The sequence below is a fragment of the Octopus sinensis genome, linkage group LG1 (assembly GCF_006345805.1).
Source record: "Octopus sinensis linkage group LG1, ASM634580v1, whole genome shotgun sequence".
Classification (NCBI taxonomy): Eukaryota; Metazoa; Mollusca; class Cephalopoda; order Octopoda; family Octopodidae; genus Octopus; species Octopus sinensis.
The window spans coordinates 178,296,634-178,317,979 of NC_042997.1; the positions used below are offsets into that span (position 1 = coordinate 178,296,634).

Sequence of the window (21,346 nt, forward strand, 5' to 3'; positions counted from 1 at the left end):
AAGGCATCCAGCCGTAGAAACTCTGCCAGATTCAGACTGGAGCCTGGTGCGGCCCTGGCTTCCAGACCCGTCAAACCGTCCAACCCGTGCTAGCGCGGAAAGCGGACGTTAAACGATGATGATGATGATGATGATGATGATGATATGTCTGTGTGTGTTTCTTTAGGATATATTCAGTTACATTTTCTATTTGTAATTTCAACTTAAAAAACACATCACTTACAGGAGTTACCTGCTGGATATGGTCGACTGAAGCCAGATATTGTTACATATGGATCTGCTGTAAGGGGTTCTAGTCACAAGTAAGAATTCTTTATCTATTTGATTCTTTCCTTCTCTCTCACATTTTGTTTGATGTTTAGAAAAATGCTTTTCTTTTTCCTTCCTTTTTCTTTAATGATTTTCTTTGGAATGAGGAACTGAACCCAGATCCATTTATATGTTCTTTGTTCTCTATTTTTTTTTACTGTTTAACTAGTTTATTTATCACGTTCAATAGTATCAAGTGAAAACAAATAGATATTTTATCTCTCTCCGTCTCTCTATTTCCCCTATCTCATTTCTCTTTCTTTCTTTTGTTGAAGGATATTCAGGCTAATCTACACTTCTTACAAAAAAAAGTACTTTAACCCTTTAGTGTTTAAACCGGCCAAATTCGGCCCAATATATTCTACATGTTTTATATTCAAACTGGCGATATCTAGCCTCTCAATCCTAACCTACAATGCCATTCTGAAAATTAACAATCACATCATTGAAACCTCAAAGCTATAAGATAATGCATAATTAATTCAAAACAATTTGAGTGAAAAAGTATTACATTTAACAGAGTATTCTGAACACTAAAGAGTTGTTAAATTACACTCTTTAACTCTTTAGCATTCAAATTACTTTGTCAAATATAAGGCTTATCTATTCACTTTGTTTTAAATTTATCATTCACTATCTTGTAGCTTCAAGATATTGATCATGTGATGGTGTATTCTTAGAATGACATTGTAGGGTATATGTGAAAGGCCAGTTCTATTTGGTCTAAGCATTAAACAGGTAAAATACTTGGGCTGGATATGGCTGGTTTGAATGCTAAAGAGTTAAATCTATATTGCAGTAATGTTTGACTATATTTTATTCCACAGAAATGGCTGTCGTTCATTGTCTGGAACCAGCGTAGCATCCCCTGTTGTTGCAGGAGCAGTCACACTCTTGGCAAGGTAAGCTAAAGGGGAGTTTTTAGCTCTTATAGCTGCAGCTTGTGTTGATGGCTTACTTTTGTTTTTCTGTTTTGTTTTTTTTTCATTTTATTGATTATTACCCAAAGAGTGTTAAGTGCTGTTCATCATACCTGTGTGAGACAAAATAGATAATGATTGAGTTATATATTTATTCACAACATTGAGAAACAATAAATTTGTGTTAAGAGAGCAACCTTTGTAATAAGAAATAAGTTAATCCAGATTCATTTTGAAAAAAGTGCCAACTGTGTCACTCCAATTCCCCAATCCTGTACTTTTTTCTTTTACTAGTTTTAGTCATTAAACTGGGGCCATACAAGTTCACAGCCTTGATGGGTTTAGTCAAATGAATTGACTCCAGTACTTATTTTTTATGTGGTACTTATTCTGCTGGTCTTATTTTGCCAGACTGCTAAGTTATGGGGATGTAAACAAACCAACACTGGTTGTCAAGCAGTGGTGTGAGACACACACACACTCATGACGGGCTTCTCCACAGTTTTTGTCTCCACACAGCCATGCCTAGACACTCTGCTTCAGCTTTTCTCCTCCTATGTATGCGATGCTGGATTTATGCTAAGCTAAATTCATGTGAGTCAATGGCCATCCAGTAGCATGTACATGTGCGATGATGGGGAGCTGACCGGAACTTGGGAGCTGACCGGAAGAGGAAGGGTGCTGTGGTGACACATGCGCAAGCAGGGGACAATTGGGCCTTTTCAGTTGGGGTAGCCAAGAATGCTGTACATGTGAGTGCTTCGACAGCTGCTATTTTTAGCATTTGGGTCGGGCCACATGGAAGGATGCATTACCACCGGAGAGGTCTGTGTCAACGAAGAGAAGGGAGGTGTCTTACTTCTAATTTCCTGCTTACACCACAGTACATATCTATGTTAAAGTCACGTTAAGGTTTTCTGGTTTATCCTGCTATTGGCTACCATCTAACCCAGTACTACCTGCCACATGAGGACAGATAGAATTCGATAGTCTTGGTAGGCAGTTCATCTCGGGGAAGGAAAACATTACTGCCTTGCAAGCAAGTGAAAACTTGGGCCTCAGACTCAATAGGAGCCTCAAAAATAACTAAAAGGAATATATGTTTCCATGATTTGTGAGTTCTTGCCGAATCATTAGCATGCAGGGCAAAATGCTTAGTGGCATTTCATCTGTCTTTACATTCTGAGTTCAGATTCCGCTGGGGTTGACTTTTTCTGCGACCATGCTGGGGCACTGCCTTGAAGAATTTTAGTTGAACAAATTGACTCCAGTACTTACTTTTTTAAGCCTAGTACTTATTCTATCGGTTGCTTTTGCTGAACTGCTATGTTATGGAGATGTAAACACACCAATACCAGTTATTAAACAGTGTTGGGGGACGAACATAGAGTCAAAGACAGACAGACACATACACACATGTGCACATACTTTCAGTTTCCATCTACCAAATCTAGTCACAAGGCTTTGGTTGGCCTGCGGCTATAGTAGAAGACATTTGCTCAAGGTGCTATGCAGTGGGATTGAACCTGGAACCATATGATTGTGAAGTAAACTTCTAACAACACAACCACGTGGGTGCAAGAATAGTTACTAGGTTACCTGCTGAGTGGCGTCTTAGGCAATTACATTGACTGAAGGCTTTGCTTTGAGATAGATTTTAACTGATATTTCTGCTGATCAGTGAAGCACATAGAGACTCCTTCATTGAATCGTATAAGGATAAGTAATATATTTGGATCAATCTAATTGCCGTCCTGTGTCTTTTTCTTCAATTTTTTTACTAACATTTATCTCTCTGTATAATTACAGTGCAGTAACTGACAGAGCCAGTGTGATCAATCCTGCTAGTATGAAACAAGCATTGATGGTGTCAGCAAAGAGGTTACCTGGTGTCAATATGTTTGAACAAGGTCATGGCAAGCTTGATCTACTCCGAACATACCAAACTCTACAAACTTACAAACCTCAAGCAAGGTAAGCATGGCAAAATTTGCATTTATAAAGTTATTACAGTTCTATATTTTAAGAGATGAGGAATTATGTACATTATTTACATTCGACAGATATTTGTCCTCATCTTGTTTGTTGTTAACACGTTTCAGCTGATATTCCCTCCAGCCTTCTTCAGGTTTCTTGGGGAAATTTTGAACCTAGGTTTCTCATTCCTAAGATATTTTTTGATGTTATTATTATTGTTATTGTTCAGGTCACTGCTTGGAATCGAACTCGGAATCTAGGGGTTAGCAGCCTGCGCTCTTAACCACTACGCTATATGCCCAAGGGCATATGGTGTAATGGTTAAGAGCACGAGCTACTAACTCTAAGATTCCAAGTTCGATTCCAAGCAGTGACTTGAACAACAACAACAACAATAATAATAATAATAACATTGAAAAATGCCTTAGGAATGAGATCCCAGGTTTGAAATTTCCCCAAGGCACCTGATGAAGGCTGGAGAGTATATCAGCCGAAATTTTGTGTTAACAACAAACAAGATGAGGACAAATATCCATCAAATGTAAATCTTTATATATAAAAGTGAAGTTGTGTGTCTGTCTCCTACGATTTAGATTCCTAACTACTCCCACATTTTGCGGTGCAGTTTAACCAAAACCGGGTATCTTATAGTCGTGATTCATATCGAGCCCTTCTGGGTATTAGCGCGCGTCTATGATGAGTCTACGATTTAAAAAAAAATTTACCATCAATTTTTCACATTTTTAATGCATTTTCGCTCGGTTTATATAAGGGAAGTAACTCTCTAAAAATGTATTATTAAATCTCAGAACGTAAAAAGCTACAGTAACACCCCACTTTGTGGTTAGCCATATTGAGATGGCTATTATACTTTACATCTCTAAAAATGCTTATATAGTTATTTCCCTTACAAACCCGAGCAACGCCGGGCAATACTGCTAGTAATGTATAAAGTTATTGTTAGTTTATGGCATTAGACTCTTCACTGTTGATTCTTCAGAAGGTCAATAGTTTGACTCTTACTTCACACATTTTGTTGTACCATAAGGCAAAGCATACATCTGACAATGGCTTAGTTGGCTGAAATTTCAAAGTTACTGTCAACAACATTCTTGTTTAAGATTAATAAATTTGTACTCTATAAAGGTATGAGTGACCATGAGATTAGTGTAAAATTGTTTCTAATCTAACTGAACATAAAAACAAATATTAATCTCTCTCTTTCTCTCTCACTATATCATCATCATCATCATCGTTTAACGTCCGTTTTCCATGCTAGCAGGGGTTGGACAATTCGACCGAGGTCTGGGAAGCCAGGAGGCTGCGCCAGGCTCCAGTCTGATCTGGCAGTGTTTCTACAGCTGGTTGCCCTTCCTAACACCAACCACTCCATGAGTGTAGTGGGTGCTTTTTATGTGCCACCGGCACAGGGGCCAGAGGAGGCTGGCAGCGGCCACGATCAGTTGGTGCTTTTTACATGCCACCGGCACGGAAGCCAGTCAAGGCAGCACTGGCATCGGCCATGTTCAGATGGTGCTTTTTACGTGCCACCACCATGGGTATCACAACTACAATTTCCATATATATATATACATATATACACACATGCATACACACTCACACCTCACACATAATGTCATCATTTAATGTCTGGCTTCCATGTATGGGCTGGACACTTGGACATTTGGACAGGGTCTGTGAAGTTAGAGGAGGATTGCATCATGTTCCAATGTCTACTTTGACATGTGTTCTATAGCGGGAAGCCCTTCTTAATGATAATCATGTTACAATGTATACTGATAGCTTTTTTGGAGGCACCAGCACTAAAGAAGATTGGCAGATAAAAAGACAAATGTAAAATGATGTTTTACATACACACATTCTTTAATCTGGCTTCAAATTTGATGTTAAGATCATTTTTAGCTGTTAAAGAAAAAAAAACAAGTTTATTCATTTCAGAAATACTATTAAAATTTGAGCACGGTTGCATTTATGCAGTACTGGCATGAGTGCTTTTTATGTGGCACCGGCACCTGAAAGGACAAGCCATTGTGTGTGGAAGACATTGATTTTATTTAGCTTGATGCATCTTATTCATCATCATCATCATCGTTTAACGTCTGCTTTCCTTGCTAGCATAGGTTGGACGGTTCAACTGGGGTCTGGGAAGCCAGAAGGCTGCACCAGGCCCAGTCTGATCTGGCAGTGTTTCTACAGCTGGATGCCCTTCCTAAAGCCAACCACTCCGTGAGTGTTTTTTACGTGCCACCGGCACAGGTGCCAGACGAGGCTGGCAAACGGCCATGATTGGATTGGTGCTTTTTACGTGCCACCGGCATGGAGGCCAGATGAGGCTGGCAAGCCAGACGAGGCTAAATCTCCACATTTCCTGGTCCCTTGTCATTTCCTCAGTGAGCCTCAGCATCCAAAGATCCTTTCTCACCTCTTCCTCCCATGTCTTCCTGGCTCTACCTGTTCCCCAGGTATCCTCCACAATTAGAGTTCCGTACTTCTTTACACAGCTGTCCTCATCCATATGCATCACATGACCAAACCATCACAGTCTACTCTCTTGCACAATACATCTGATACCTCTTATACCCAGTTTTTCTCTGAAATCATTTACACTCTGTTGTGCATGCACACTGACATTACCCGTCCAGCAGAGCATGCTAGCTTCATTTTTTCCTGTGTATAGCTATTCTATAACTATTTCCCTTTGCTGTAATATTTGCATTTATTTCATCTAGCTTGAGCCCCAGTTACATTGATTTGACTGAATGCCCTTACATGTGGCCCTATTGCACTCAACCAATATACCATGGTGGGATGCCAGTTATTATTAACGTGAGTATTTTATTTTATGATGTTATATTTGAATAATACTTAGCCAAAATGATGTGTAGGATGTGTGTGTGTATGTGTATATACTTTTTATCCTTTAGTTGTTATAGTCAGCCTCAAGGGGGTCTAGTCAAATAAATTGACCTTAGTATGTACTTGTTTTGAGTCTGGCACTTATTCTGTTGGTTTCTTTTGATGAACTGCTAAGTTACAGGGATTTAAACCAGTTGTCAAATGGTGTAGGGGATACATATGAAAACACAAGTGTACATGCACACACACACACACACACACACACACACATATGTGACAAGCTCACATAGTTTCAGTTTCCAAATTGTCTTACAAGACATTGGATGTCATAGAAGCCATAATAGAAAATACTTACCCAAGGTGCTGTGCAGTGGGATTGAACCCAAAACCATGTGATTGCAAAGTGAGCTTTGTAACCACACACCCATGCTGTGTATACACACACACACACATCAATACCCAGTGCTCAACTGGTACTTATTTTATCAACCCCAAAAGGATGAAAGGCAAAGTCGATCGCGGCAGAATTTGAACTCAGAATGTTAAGACAGAAGAAACGTTGCTAAGCATTTTGCCTGACATACTAACAATTCTGCTGGCTCACTGCCTTAATAATCATAATCATCATCATCATCATCATCATTGTTTAACATTTGCTTTCCATGCTAGCATGGGTTGGACGATTTGACTGAGGACTGGCGAACCAGATGGCTGCGCCAGGCTCCAATCTGATCTGGCAGAGTTTCTACAGCTGGATACCCTTCCTAACGCCAACGCCTCCGAGAGTGTAATGGGTGGTTTTATGTGCCACTGGCACGAGAGCCACTCAGGTGGTACTGGCTACGGCCACATTCAAATGGTTACGTGCCACTTGCACAGGAGCCTGTCCAGTGGCACTGGCAATGACCTCGCTCAAATGTTTTTTCACGTGCCACTGGCACAAGTGCCAGTAAGGCGACGCTGGTAACAATCATGCTCGAATGGTCCTTTTTATGTGCCACCGGCATGGAAGCCAGTTTGCTGCTCTGGCAAAGATCACGCTTGGATGGTGCTCTTAGCACTCCACTAGCACGGATGCCAGTTATCGAATTTGATAATCCTTTCTACTATAGGCACACAGCCTGGATTTTGTGAGGAAGAGGACAGTCGATCACACTGACCCCCAGTACTCAACTGGTACTTAATTTATCAACCCTGAAAGGATAAAAGGCAAAGTTGACCTCGGCTGAATTTGAACTCAGAATGTAGTGACGGGTGAAATACCAGTAAGCATTTCGCCCAGCGTGTTAATCATTCTACCAGCTCATTGATAATAATAAAACATGTGCTAATAGTAAAAATGTGCTTATTGATCATTTATTTGTCTATTTCTATTTTAGGTGACCATATTGAATGGAATGGGTGTGACTGGACGTATAGTGGACAAAGTGAGTATTTTGTTTTGTCAATTTATTTTTTCTTTTTTCCTTTTTTTTTCACATATAAAGGAAAACTGAAAGCAGTGTGTGTGGTGATGGTCGGGGTAAGCTAAAGTAGCAATGTTTTGGAAAGGAAAGCTAAGGCAAACTGGTTAGTGTGGGGCTTGAGACATGAAATGCAATATAGGGGTGATGCTACGAGGGCAAATGGCCAAGAGGTGCTGTGTGAGTAGCCAGTTCAGTGGAACAGAAGGAGAGGAAGTAGCATATATGTAGGAGAGAAGCTGTTGTGTATTGAAGAGTGTATTGTAACCCTTTAGCATTCACATTTCTCTGTCAAATGTGGAGGAATTACAACTGTGTTTCATGGTCTTCTACCACAACAGCTCCATTATAGGATCCAGTTAGCTCAAGACATCGTCAGGAGGAACCACGTCCGGTTTCGGCCACTACTCCTCTACTGTTTTGATGTGGTGGGGCCTCCCCTTTCAGAGGTGTCTTCAGCTCTGGTGTTGGGTGCATGTCTTCTTTCTTCTTCTTTCTTCTGTTCCCTGGCCTCTTCACATTGGTTTGAACAAGTTATGTCTTGCCCTGTAGCTTTGAGATTTCATTGACGAATTGTTTGTTTTTAGAGTAATTTTGTAGGGCAAGTATGAGAGGCCAGATCTGGCTGGCTTGAAGATAAAACAGGTTGATTGTTGTGGCTGGATATACTGAGCTGGGATTTGTGGTCAGGTTCAATTTATGAGATAATCCCTATGGTATAAGTTTTGTTGTATCAGTGGCAACCAAAGTTCTATTGTTAGGCTTTGCATAAACTGCTCTTTAGAAATAAATTCGTTCATTTACTTCTTTCTATTTTTATCTGCTTTGCTGCTGGGTGAGTGTGGAGAAAGAGAGGTTCAGAGCCTTTCCCTGAACTAGCCAAACAAATATATACTCTTTACTCTTTTACTTGTTTCACCCATTTGACTGCGGCCATGCTGGAGCACTGCCTTTAATCGAGCAACTCGACCCCGGGACTTATTCTATGTAAGCCCAGTACTTATTCTAACGGTCTCTTTTGCCGAACCACTAAGTGACGGGGACATAAACACACCAGCATCGGTTGTCAAGCAATACTAGGGGGACAAACACAAACATACACGCACACATATATATATATACATACATATACATATATACGACGGGCTTCTTTCAGTTTCCGTCTACCAAATCCCCTCACAAGGCTTTGGTTGGCCCGAGGTTATAGTAGAAGGCACTTGCCCAAGGTGCCACGCAGTGGGACTGAACCCGGAAGCATGTGGTTGGTAAACAAGCTACTTACCACACAACCACTCCTGGCTAATATTTTATCACTAATAAAAAAAAAAAAACTATTCTTTCAATCACTTTGCTATGATGATGATAATAATCTTACTACTGATGCTAATTCTATCCAGTGTACAAGTCTGTTATTTTACTTGTTCCACATTTCTCTTTCCAGCCTTTGTGGCAGCCTTATGCTCCTCAGTTCGGTAATTACATTGATGTGGCTTTCTCATATTCTCAAACGTTGTGGCCCTGGTCAGGTTACTTAGCCATTGCTATAGCTGTCGGAAAAAGTGCTGCGAATTGGCAAGGGATTGCACAGGGACTGGTTACTGTTACCGTTGAATCTGCTCCTGAGGTTAGTACGGTTTATTTATTTATTTATTTATTTTTTAACTTCATTTGTATTTTTATTTATAAGTGGTGGCTTGTGGTTCAAAAGCCTGTTTTGCAAAAACCAACAGCCTTGTAGTTTCAAATTGAGTCCGTCTGTATGGCACTTAGAGCGATTTTCTTCTAATGATTGACCAATGGTTTGTGAGTGAATTTGAATGGAAACTGTAGGAAGCCCATTGTGCACGTGTATGTGTGTGTGTGTGTATCATCATCATCATCATCATCATCATCATTATCATTTAGCGTCCGTTTTCCATGCTAGCATGGGTTGGACGGTTTAACTGGGGTCTGTGAAGTCGGAAGGCTTCATCAGGCCCAGTCAGATGTATATATATATCATCATCATCATTGTTTAGCGTCTACTTTCCATGCTGGCATGGGTTTGACAGTTTGATTGGAACTGGTAAGCCAGAGAACTGCACCAGGTTCCAGTCAGATTTGGTATGGTTTCTACAGTTGAATGTCTTTCCTAATGTCAGCCACTCCAAGAGTGTAAATATATATATATATGTATATAAAGTTCAGTAAAATTTAGATTCAGATGAATATGGTACTTAAGTTGAAGGCACCAGAATTTAGTATGGTATTCATCATCATCATCATCATCGTTTAACGTCCGTTTTCCGCGCTAGCACGGGTTGGACGGTTCGACTGGGGTCTGGGAAGCCAGGGGCTGCTCCAGGCTCCAGTCTGATCTGGCAGAGTTTCTACGGCTGGATGCCCTTCCTAACGCCAACCACTCCGCGAGTGTAGTGGGTGCTTTTTACGTGCCAACTGCACAGGTGCCAGGGGGGGGGTCCGGCATCGGCCACGATTGGTTGGAGCTTTTAACGTGCCAGCGGCACGGAAGCCAGCCAAGGCGGCGCTGGCAACGTTCGGATGGTGCTTTTTATGTGCCACCGGCACAGAAGCCAGTCGGGGCGGCGCTGGCATTGGCCACGTTTGGATGGTGCTTTTTATGTGCCACCGGCACAGAAACCAGTCGGGGCGGCGCTGGCATCGGCCACGTTCGGATGGTGCTTTTTATGTGCCACCGGCACAGGCATCACAACTATCCATATAATTTAAAATAAGGTGATTATAATCAAAATAAGCCGCAAGGATATCCAGAGGTAATACAGTATGATCATTTCATGTGACTCCATTTAATTGAACACTGCAAACATTACATCAAATTAAAATATAGAGCAATCTTCAGCTGCATAAACATATAGAATTTAGTTAAATTTGAAGGACTCATTTGTATAATTTTACATATACAAATGAGTCCTTCGAATTTAACTAAATTCTATATGTTTATGCAGCTGATGATTGCTCTACATTTTAAATTGATGTAATGTGTGTGTGTGTGTGTGTGTGTGTGGTGCATATGTAAGAGATAAAGTAAAAAAAAAGATTAGTTATTTTGCATATTAACTTCTTAAACTTTTATATAAGTCTAGATTTTCAGTTGCTGAAACAATTAAAAATGGTACTCTAGTTATTGATAGAGAGTATATTAAAAATAATACTGCTTTCTAAAATAAGCTTTGTTCAAATGTTAGTAGGTTGTATAAAATAAAAATGAGAACACAGATAAGGGGAGGTATTTATCCTGGGACTTTGGCAGTGCTTTCTTCTTTTATATCATTGTAGATTTTGATGAGGACAATAGCAATGCATAGTAATTTATGCAAAAATACATGGAATCAAAACTGCTGACAACACTGGAGGACATTATATTGGTATACTGTTATCTTGAAGCTCACATCAAGTGGTTGTTTCCCTTGTAAAAGAACCAACCACTGTCAAAGTCCCTGGCTAATTACCTCCTCTTATCTGTGTTGTAATTGTTTCTTTTATACCACTGATCACATTTGAAGTGTCTTGAAATTCAAAATCGAGATGGTTTATTCATCATTGTAAATGTAGAGCATTTGAAATTGCATTGGCTAAGGAATAAAACCTAAAGTTATGCACAAAATCCACAAATGTGGTAATGACTACTTGTTCTCCTGGTTTCCCGCCATTCTATATGTGTTTGTGTATCACCATGATCACCGTGACCGACCAGGTTATCAGATGTTGCTACACATCGCTGGTCACAATGCACTTTGCATTGTTTTAGCCTTCAAATGATGCCACCCCGCTGGCTAAGTGAGCAGGCCAACAGAAGAAAGTTGTGGTGAAAGAGTACAGCAGGGATTGCCACAACCTCCTGCCGGAGCCTTGTGTAGATTTAGGTGTTTTCGCTCAACAAACACTCACAACACCAGGTCTGGGAATTGAAACCGCGATCCTACAACCGCAAGTCCGCTGCCCTAACCACTGGACCATTGCACCTCATATATACATATATATATATATATATATATTATATATATATATATATATATATATATATATATATATATATATATATATTATATATATATATACAGAGTGTCCCAAAAAAAATGTATGCATACTTTAACTGGTTTTGCACTTCAACTGCATTTTCACACTTCCAGTATCATTTTAGAATTAATTTTCTTTGTTCAAAGCTTAATCTGACTGCCATCATTAAATCCTATAGGTTTCATCTGGAAAGAAAAAATATCAAATGAGTTATCAGCTGCTAAAGTGTGTATATATTTTTTTGGGACACCCTGTATATATCCCTTATTTACTCAACTCTACAAAAGTAGTTAAATGCGAAGATTCAGAATGTATATATATATATATATATATATATATATATATATACACACACACACACACACGCACACGTGCCTGTAATTGTTTACATTCTGAATCTTTGCATTTAACTACTTTTGTAGAGTTGAGTAAATAAGGGATCTATGTTGACATTCCCTATTAGCAAATTCTCCTGTAGCTCTGATTCTATGACGACAAGCGCAATATAACAACACAGGCATCAACAAGAATGGTATGAAACCAGATATTGTGCTTTCTTCATTTTCATCAAAACAAGTGATTGGACTCAGTTTGCCATGTGAAAGCAGAATGAAGGAAGCTCACATCTACAAGACTGAGAAGTTTGATAGTTTAACTATAAAATTGAGAGAATCTAACATCCAAACCAGAGCCCTTGCCATGGAGGTGAGAGTGAGGGGTTTGTGGGAAAATCTGTCTACAATCTCATGAAACAACTCTTACTTTCTGGCAGAAAAAGATTAGAGATTAGAGTTCTGAAAGCAACACAGAAAAGAAGGGTTCTAACTGGATTTGGTCAAAGAAGAGTGAGAGTGAATTTCAGGAGGTATAATTCACTCTTTGTTCAACTGGTGTCTCAGACTGAATTGGGTATGACATCCAAAGTACTTTTGGCTCTGAAGTACCTTCATCAACCAGGTGAGTGCAGATTACAATGCAGACCGTAGCACAGAATGTGACAGTTGAGGGCTATCAGGAGTCATACCTTGGGTGTGGCCTGGATCCCCTAGAATGTAAGGAGTTAAGGGTTGAAACAATTACTTGAGTTGGGGTGGGTTATTTTTTCGAAGACTTGTTCAGCTCATAGTATCTTTTAGTATCTTAATTGAAATAGAATAGTTTTTATTAGCTATCAAAAGCATACCATGTATTTGACTCTCTGCTGTCTCAGATATTTTGATGCCCTCACTCCATGTACTAAATTGAAAGTTTTTTTTTTATATTCTTTGCATTGTTTGTTAAATTTTCTTTTCTTTGATATAGGAAGGGGAAGATAGTCCACGTGTATCCACAGCTAAATTACCAGTTCGGGTTAAAATTATTCCAACTCCTGTACGAAGGTATAAATGTCTTTTCTTTTATATTGTATTTTATTCATCTGTGGCTGTAAGGGTTAGCTATTGGACTACTTGTCACATGGTCGTGGTTTCAAACCTTGCTAAAGTCATTGTTTTGTTTTAACCCTTTCCTTACCACCCGGCTGAAACCAGCTCTGGCTCTGTAGTACAAATGTCTTGTTTTCATAAGTTTTGAATTAAAACTTTCCACCAAACCTTAGTCACAATTTATGTTCCTAACACTAGCTTAATGATAACTAAGTTATTTTACTAAATTTTTTGTTATATTTAAAATATTTCAAAGAAACACAGATCATCTCAAAATGAATGTGATAACAAAAGGGTTAAGATACAACTTAATAGGAATAATAACCCAAGCCACTTAGCTCTAAGTACCACATAGTGGAATGACTCATTGCTGTAAACAATGGCAGTTTTGTAAAGTTGATAAATATTTTATTTGTTCATAACAGTGAGTTTTGACTCTCTTCTTCAATTCAGGCCATGATAGGAGTGCTGTCAATGCAACCTTTGTTCAATTCTATGATCATTTCTCCAATGCAATCTAAAAAAAATATAGTATTATGAAACCTTTCAAGCTATATGAGTTATTTCCCTTTACAGCTCTTTAAACTTTAACCCTTTTGTTACTGTATTTATTTTGAGATGCTCTGTGTTTCTTTCAATTACTTTAAATATAACAAAGAATTTAGTAAAATAACTTAGTTATCATTAAGCTAGTGTTAGGAACATAAATTGTGACTAAGGTTTGGTGGAAGATTTTAATTCAAAACTTATAATAACAAGACATTTGTACTCAGAGCCAGAGCCTGTTTCAGGCAGGTTGGTAACAAAAGGGTTAAAACAGCCCTGGGCAAACTGCAGCCTGCGGGACTTACTGAATAGCACACTAAATGGAAAATTTACCGTGAATTATTTTAGTAGTGTGGTATAATGATGAGCCATGTCTCATGTTGCCTGCTTTTATAGCAAAAATTTCTATTGCAATTGAAGTTTACTTTATTGCTTTTATATTAAACTAATAAAATAAACATTTATAAAGAAGGGTGCATTTACAAGGTATCGCACAATGGTTGTCAGTGAGTACCTTTCTGGCACAAAGTTATCTCCTTGTCAGAGTACAACACCATTTTATTTGTCATGTAATGCCTCTAATCAAGGCTGAAGTGTTAAATCAACTTTAATTTTCCTAGACTTCTTCTATATACTTCCATTCACAGTTAAGATGTAATGTAGGAATGGATATGAGTTCTTGACTCATTCTTCTTATTGACTCATGGAATGGTAAAAAATAATAAAAGATAATCCTACCAAATCCTTTGTAGGATTTGAACTCAGAATGTAAAATACCATAGCATATTGTCTGCCTAAGTTTTAATTTCATGAAAAGTTTAATTTAGTCATTATTATAATCAAAATAATTTTTTTCATAAGTGTGTGCCACAGTGTGGTATCAGCCAAAATGTCTAAAACCAGTAAAAGAGTAAAATAGAATTATAATTTTGATGTTTGGAACATTTGCACATACCATAAATCCTCGAGTATAGCCTGCCCTTGAATTTTTAGGGGGCTGTACCTCTGAAAAACCTAAACCTTGTGTATAATATGCACTCCTTCTCTAACTTGAGTCAAGGAGGTCTATATGACGTTCTTGGTTTGTAAAAATGTATACGGTAACGTCCTTTATTATTATTGTATATATAACAATGCAAATGTGTAGCTTTTTTGTGCATTTTGTTTGCACAAAATAAAGAAATAACAGTAATAACGTTTAATAAATGTTGCTTACTGCAAGTTATGGATGATTCTTTTATGACTTCATTGCTTTCAGGCTTAGCTTAAGGTATTTTCGTGCCCGACATCACAAAATGTGTCTGAATAAACATTGCTGGACAGCAAATAGAGACTTGGACATTGCTTAGAAAATATTTTTCATTCTTAACCTCGTATATAGTACGCACTAGGGATTTTGACCTTTAAATTTTGGGAAAAAAATGCGGATTATACTCGAGGATTTATGGTATTTATTTATTTTTTCAGCAAAAGAATCTTATGGGACCAATATCATAATCTGCGCTACCCTCCAGGTTATTTTCCAAGAGATAACTTACGTATGAAGAACGATCCACTTGATTGGTGAGTTAGTATATATATATATATATATATATATATATACACACTTTTTTTTCAGTTTAAAAATATTAGTGGTTTGGCGATAGTGACTGATAGAATAAGTATCAAGCTTAAAAAAACCCAAAATAACTACTGGGGTTCTATTCGTTCCACTAAAAATTCTTCAAGGTGATGCCCCAGCATGGCCACACTTTAATGATTGAAACAACTAAAAGGTAGAAGATAAAAGATAAGATAACACTACCACTTTTAGTTATTTATGAAGATTGATTATCAAGCCCTTGTTGCTGATGAACCTCCGGGTTGGCCCTGATTAAGCAGATCTTAGACGAAAAGTATCTTTGATGCTAAGTATCCACTCTTTTCTTTTCAGGCATAGGATTATTACCTCCGCCAAAGGAAGGAGGTTATGTTTTCATTGGTGTTGGTTTGTCCGTGTGTAAAATAATTCAAAAAGTTGTAAACAGTATTTGATGAAACTTGTAGGAAAAGTTGGTAATGACACATGGAACAGATTATGAAATTTTGGTAGTGATCCGGGAATTTTCATGGATTCTTGAAGGATTTTTCATTTGTTATATTTACTTTACATGAAGTATTGCGATGTTACGTTCTTTGATTATCTCCCTTGAAAACACGTTCATCCCATGTCTTCTTGGGTCTACCTCTACCCCAGATCCCTTCAACTGTTTGGGAGTGGCACTGCAAATGGTTAGCAAATGATTATAGTTGCACTAGCCTGACGTTTCTACTCTAGTTATTTACCCATACAGTTAGTGACTATTTTAAAGTCAAAAGCATATGGCTGTAATCATCATCATCATACGTCCGTTCTCCATGCTAGCATGGGTTGGACGGTTCGACCGGGGATCTGGGAAGCCAGAAGGCTACACCAGGCTCCAGTCTTATCTGGCAATGTTTCTACAGCTGGATGCCCTTCCTAACGCCAACCACTCCGTGAGTGTAGTGGGTGCTTTTTACGTGCTACCCGCACAGGTGCCAGGTGAGGCTGGCAACGGCCACGGTCGGATTGGTGCATGGAAGCCAGTCGAGGTGGCACTGGCTTCGGCCACGATTGGGATGGTGCTTTTTACGTGCCACCGGCACGGAAGCCAGTCGAGGCGGCGCTGGCATCGGCCACAATTCGGATAGTGTTTTTTACGTACCACCAGTCCAGGGGTCCTGGCATCTGCCGGATGCCAGTCATAGGATTGGTTCAATTTCGATTCTGATTTCGATTTCATTTGCCCCAACATGTCTTTGCAAGCAAAGGGGGTTGGCATGAGTGCCTGTTGTCGGATGAGGTTCAATATCAACTTCGCTTGCCTCAACAGGTCTTTGTGTCCAAGGGAGGAAAGGCATGCATAAGTGGGCTGGGCTCACTTGTCCTGCCTGGTCTTCTCACATACAGCATATGAGTAGAAAGTAATAGAATACACTATTTATATTCAGTTCACATAGAATAATTGTGAATAGTGTCTTATATTGTTTTTTGAATATTTTTTTCAAGGAATGGAGACCATATACATACCAACTTCAAAGACATGTATCAACACTTAAGAAATAATGGATATTTTGTTGAAGTATTAGGTGAGATATTTCTTTTTATCTTCTCAGTGTTACTGTGTATTAGTTCCTGTTATTATAATTGCTTAACATTAACATTTGTTTTGTGGAATAAATTGTTGAATGTGGTTCATATTAATATCACTGAAGAGAAAGAGAGGTCATTGTGTTCTTTCATGATCGGTGGTGTGTGACAGCAAACACTTGAGTTTCTTTGAATGTATACTAGCAGTATCGGCCGGCGTTGCTCGGGTTTGTTTCGACCCTTTAGAATTGGAAATTTTGAAAAGTAAAAATTTTGCATTATGTAGCTTGTTATCCTCTTTAAGTGAACATTTTTCTGGTTAAAATACACCGAAAAATGGTGACACAGCAGTCAAAAAATTGTAAAAAATAGGGATTTTCATAGAAAAAAAGCACCTTTTTGATGTAAATAATTTTTGGTCTTAACAAGGTCCAATTTGAATTTTATCTTCTATGCAATGAAGAGCAAGTCTTCTTCTATCATACTCTCAATTTTGGACAACTTGCATTGCAGGGTCTTGGAGGAAATAGTGTTAGTTGAAGGCTATCAAACCTGTCACACACAGACAACTTCAGCTTTATATATATAGATTAAAATTTTCTTTTTACATGTGTATTTAGGATCTTTACCTTTTGACCTACAAATTTAAAAAATAATTTTTTCTAACTAAACACTTTCAAATGTTAGACACTGGTAGAATGTGTCATATAAAACATCTTTTACTCTTAGCATTTTTGAGAAAAACTTATATTTACAAAGTAATTTCACATTAAAGTAGTCCTATTTTGGTAATTTCAACCAATCAATGACGTGCATTCAGCTGAATACAATTACTGTCGATGTTTGTCAACAACAACTATCGGCAGTGTATTTTCGTTTGTCACTGTTATTTATGACATCATTCGTGCATTTGTACTGGTTTTAGGGTTATGCTTAGGGTTTTAGGGTAGGGTTTGGGTTAAGGTTTTAGGGTTAGGGTTGTCATAAATAACTGACAAACGAAAAATACACCCTTAGAAGTTCTTGTTGACAACCAACGGCGGTAATTTTTTTCAGCTGAATACACGTCATTGATTGGTTGAAATTCCCGAAATACGACTACTTTAATGTGAAATTACTTCGTAAATATAAGTTTTTCTCAAAAATGCTAAGAGTAAAAGATGTTTTATATGACATGTTCTACCAGTGTCCGAAGTTCGAAAGTGTTTAGTTACAAAAAATTATTTTTTAAATTTGTTGGTCAAATAGTAAAGATCTGTGTATTTATATTTACTTTAAATCAGTCACGAACAAACTGCAGCCTGTGGGACTTTCTGAATGGCATGCCAATGAAAAGGTACCTTGAATTTTATTAGCAGTGTAGCCTGCCTGATGATGAACCATGTTTCACGTGGCCTGCTTCTTGATAAAGCATACCTACACTTGATCTAAATTAAAATGATTTCTTACATTGGCAATATATCATAGAAGTGTGTGTAGTCAATTGAATCAGCTTCATTTGATTTGGAAATTTCTTGTAAAATTCATGCTGATATTATTTTTTGAATTTGTATAAATGTGTATTATATGAAAATATATTTTTTAACATAATATTTTTTTTATCTCTTTCTTTTTATTCTCATCATTCAGGATCACCATATACCTGCTTTGATGCCAGTCAATATGGTAAGTATTTATGTAATAAATATTTAACATATAGGCATAAGAGTGGCTGTGTGGTAAGTAGCTTGCTTACGAACCACATGGTTTCGGGTTCAATCTCATTTTTTGGCACCTTGGGCAAGTGTCTTCTACTATAACCTCGGGCTGACCAAAGCCTTGTGAGTGGATTTGGTAGATGGAAACTGAAAGAAGCCTGTCGTATATCTGTATATATATGTCTGTATGTTTGTGTCTGTGTTTGTCCCCCCCAATATTGCTTGACAACTGATGCTGGTGTGTTTACATCCCTATAACTTAGCGGTTCGGCAAAAAAGACCGATAGAATAAGTACTAGGCTTCCAAAGAAAAAGTCCTGGGATTGATTTACTTGACTAAAGGTGGTGCTCCAGCATGGCCACAAGTAGAAGAGTAAAAAGAGTAAAGAGTATATTGTAATAAAACATAATGTAGTTATTGTTCCAGTTATGGTTTTAGTGTGATCTTATTAAGTGTGCTTGAGCAATCTTATAGATGTTGATAAGCAATCTTTATATATAAAAGTGAAGTTGTGTGTCTGTCTCCTACGATTTAGATTCCTAACTACTCCCACATTTTGCGGTGCAGTTTATCTTATAGTCATGATTCATATCGAGCCCTTCTGGATATTAGTGCGCGTCTACGATGAGTCTACGATTTAAAAAAAAATTTACCATCATTTTTTTCCATTTTAATGCATTTTTTCGCTATTATATAAGGGAAGTAACTCTCTAAAAATGTCTACGATGAGTCAACGATTTAAAAAAAAATTTACCATCATTTGTTTTCCATTTTTAATGCATTTTTTGCTATTTTTGGCTATAACTCTCTAAAAATGCTTATATAGTTATTTCCCTCACAAACCCGAGCAACGCCGGGCGATACTGCTAGTAAAATATAAACTTATAATATCATCATCATCATCATTGTTTAACATCCATATGGGTGGGATGGTTTCGCAAGAGCCTGCCAGGCAGAACCCTGCACCACACTTCTGTGACTGTATATAGAGAGAAAAGGAAAAAAAGAAACAATAAAGAATGTTAGCGAGTCAGAATAATAAAGGCAAATGACTAATGGTTACAAGAATATCTGAAAGAAGTCAAACTGAAGCGCTAGAAGAAAATGGGTGAAAATTTGGTGCAAAAATATTTTGAATTATTGAAAGGAAGCATAAATGTGATCTGTCACCTTTAACAGATGTTTTATATTTTGTCAACTTCCATTAACTTTGATTCTATGTATTATATGTGTTTTATATATATGTGTGTGTGTGTGTGTGTGTATGATGATGATGATGATATATATATATATATATATCCAAATGTGGCCGTAGCCAGTACCACATCGACTGGCCTCCGTGCTGTGGGCACGTAACAAACACCATCCGATTGTGGCCATGCCAGCCTCGCCTGGCCTCCGTACCGGTGGCATGTAAAAAACACCATCCGAGCGTGGCCGTTCGCTAGCCTCGTCTGGCACCTGTGTCGGTGGCATAAAAAAACACCATCCAAGCGTGGCCGTTCGCTAGCCTCGTCTGGCACCTGTGTCGGTGGCACATAAAAAGCACCCACTACACTCACGGAGTGGTTGGCGTTAGGAAGGGCATCCAGCTGTAGAAACTCTGCCAGATCTGACTGGCCTGGTGCAGCCTTCGAGCTTCCCAGACCCCAGTTGAACCATCCAACCCATGCTAGCATGGAAAGCGGACGTTAAACGATGATGATGATGATGATATATATATATATATATATATATATATATAGGGAGAGTTTACGAAAAAAACAAAAGACGAAGATAGGTGGTGTACAAAACAAACAGCTATATTAGTATAACGCTCAGGAAGAGAAAAAGTCTTTTACGTTTTGAGCCTACACTCTTCTACAGAAAGGGACACAGAAAAAATGTGTGTAGTGGCTAACGATCTATCATGGCGCTATATGTATGTATGTAGAGTGTTTAGGAAATTACTTGATACAGTTATAATAGAGAGATTAGAGAAAGATTTTTATCAAAAAGTTAAGATAAGATCAAAACTTTTTAGAAAGTAGAATGGTACTAACTTTTAGGAAGGAATTTCACAAATAGTGTGGAGGCTTTAATAAATGTGCAATTTTATATTATATGTATATGTATATATATATAAATAGATTCAGATGAATATGGTACTTAAGTTGAGGCACCAGAATTTAGTACAATATTATCCATATAATTTCAAAATAAGGTGAATTTAGATTGATGTAATGGTTGCATTGTTCAATTATATAGAATTGTGTGAAATGATCATACTTCATTACCTCTGAATATCCTTGTTGCTTATTTTGATTATATATATATACATAATTAAAATTTTGTTTGTTTTAGGAACTCTTCTTGTGGTGGATGCTGAAGAAGAATATTTTCCAGGAGAAGTGACAAAACTGAAACGTGACATTGATAATGGTTTATCTCTCATTGTTTTTGCTGACTGGTATAATGTATCTGTGATGAGGAAAGTGAAATTTTATGATGAAAATACTCGGTAATTATTCTTGTTGTCACTATTATTATTATTATTATTATTATTATTATTATTATTATTATATTATATTATATATATATACATATTATATTATATTATTATTATGTTATATAGAATTCAAATTTTATATCTCTGAAGAGCAGAAGCATTGTCTATAAATGCTTATCAATATAGGATTTCATTATAGGGACAACTCTTCTGTGAAACGATCGTAAGATGCTTTAAATAATTAATTCAAAACTTTTAAACTGTCATATACATTATATATTTATACTTATACATATTTACATATATTTTTATACATATTTATATTTATTTATTTATATATTTTTAATACAACAATTATTTTTCACATGTGTATATCTTTCTGAGGAGTTTTGATATTGATTTCCTAATATTAATGATAATATATTATTAAAAAATATATTTGTGTATTATTATTA

The 21,346-nt window shown here is 37.5% G+C and overlaps 1 protein-coding gene across 3 annotated transcripts in view; it reads left to right on the forward strand.

Annotated features, from left to right (window-relative positions):
• Positions 1–21,346, forward strand: part of LOC115210751 (membrane-bound transcription factor site-1 protease) — a 130,237-nt gene that overhangs the window by 34,658 nt on the left and 74,233 nt on the right. For all 3 annotated transcript variants that reach the window (XM_029779468.2, XM_029779475.2, XM_036507274.1), the window contains exons 13-23: positions 226–302; positions 1,137–1,211; positions 3,039–3,203; positions 5,957–6,053; positions 7,463–7,510; positions 8,988–9,170; positions 12,887–12,963; positions 15,022–15,117; positions 16,625–16,704; positions 18,335–18,370; positions 20,747–20,903. In XM_029779468.2, the coding sequence (XP_029635328.1) occupies positions 226–302; positions 1,137–1,211; positions 3,039–3,203; positions 5,957–6,053; positions 7,463–7,510; positions 8,988–9,170; positions 12,887–12,963; positions 15,022–15,117; positions 16,625–16,704; positions 18,335–18,370; positions 20,747–20,903 (1,091 nt within the window). The remainder of the gene's footprint in view (positions 1–225; positions 303–1,136; positions 1,212–3,038; positions 3,204–5,956; positions 6,054–7,462; positions 7,511–8,987; positions 9,171–12,886; positions 12,964–15,021; positions 15,118–16,624; positions 16,705–18,334; positions 18,371–20,746; positions 20,904–21,346) is intronic.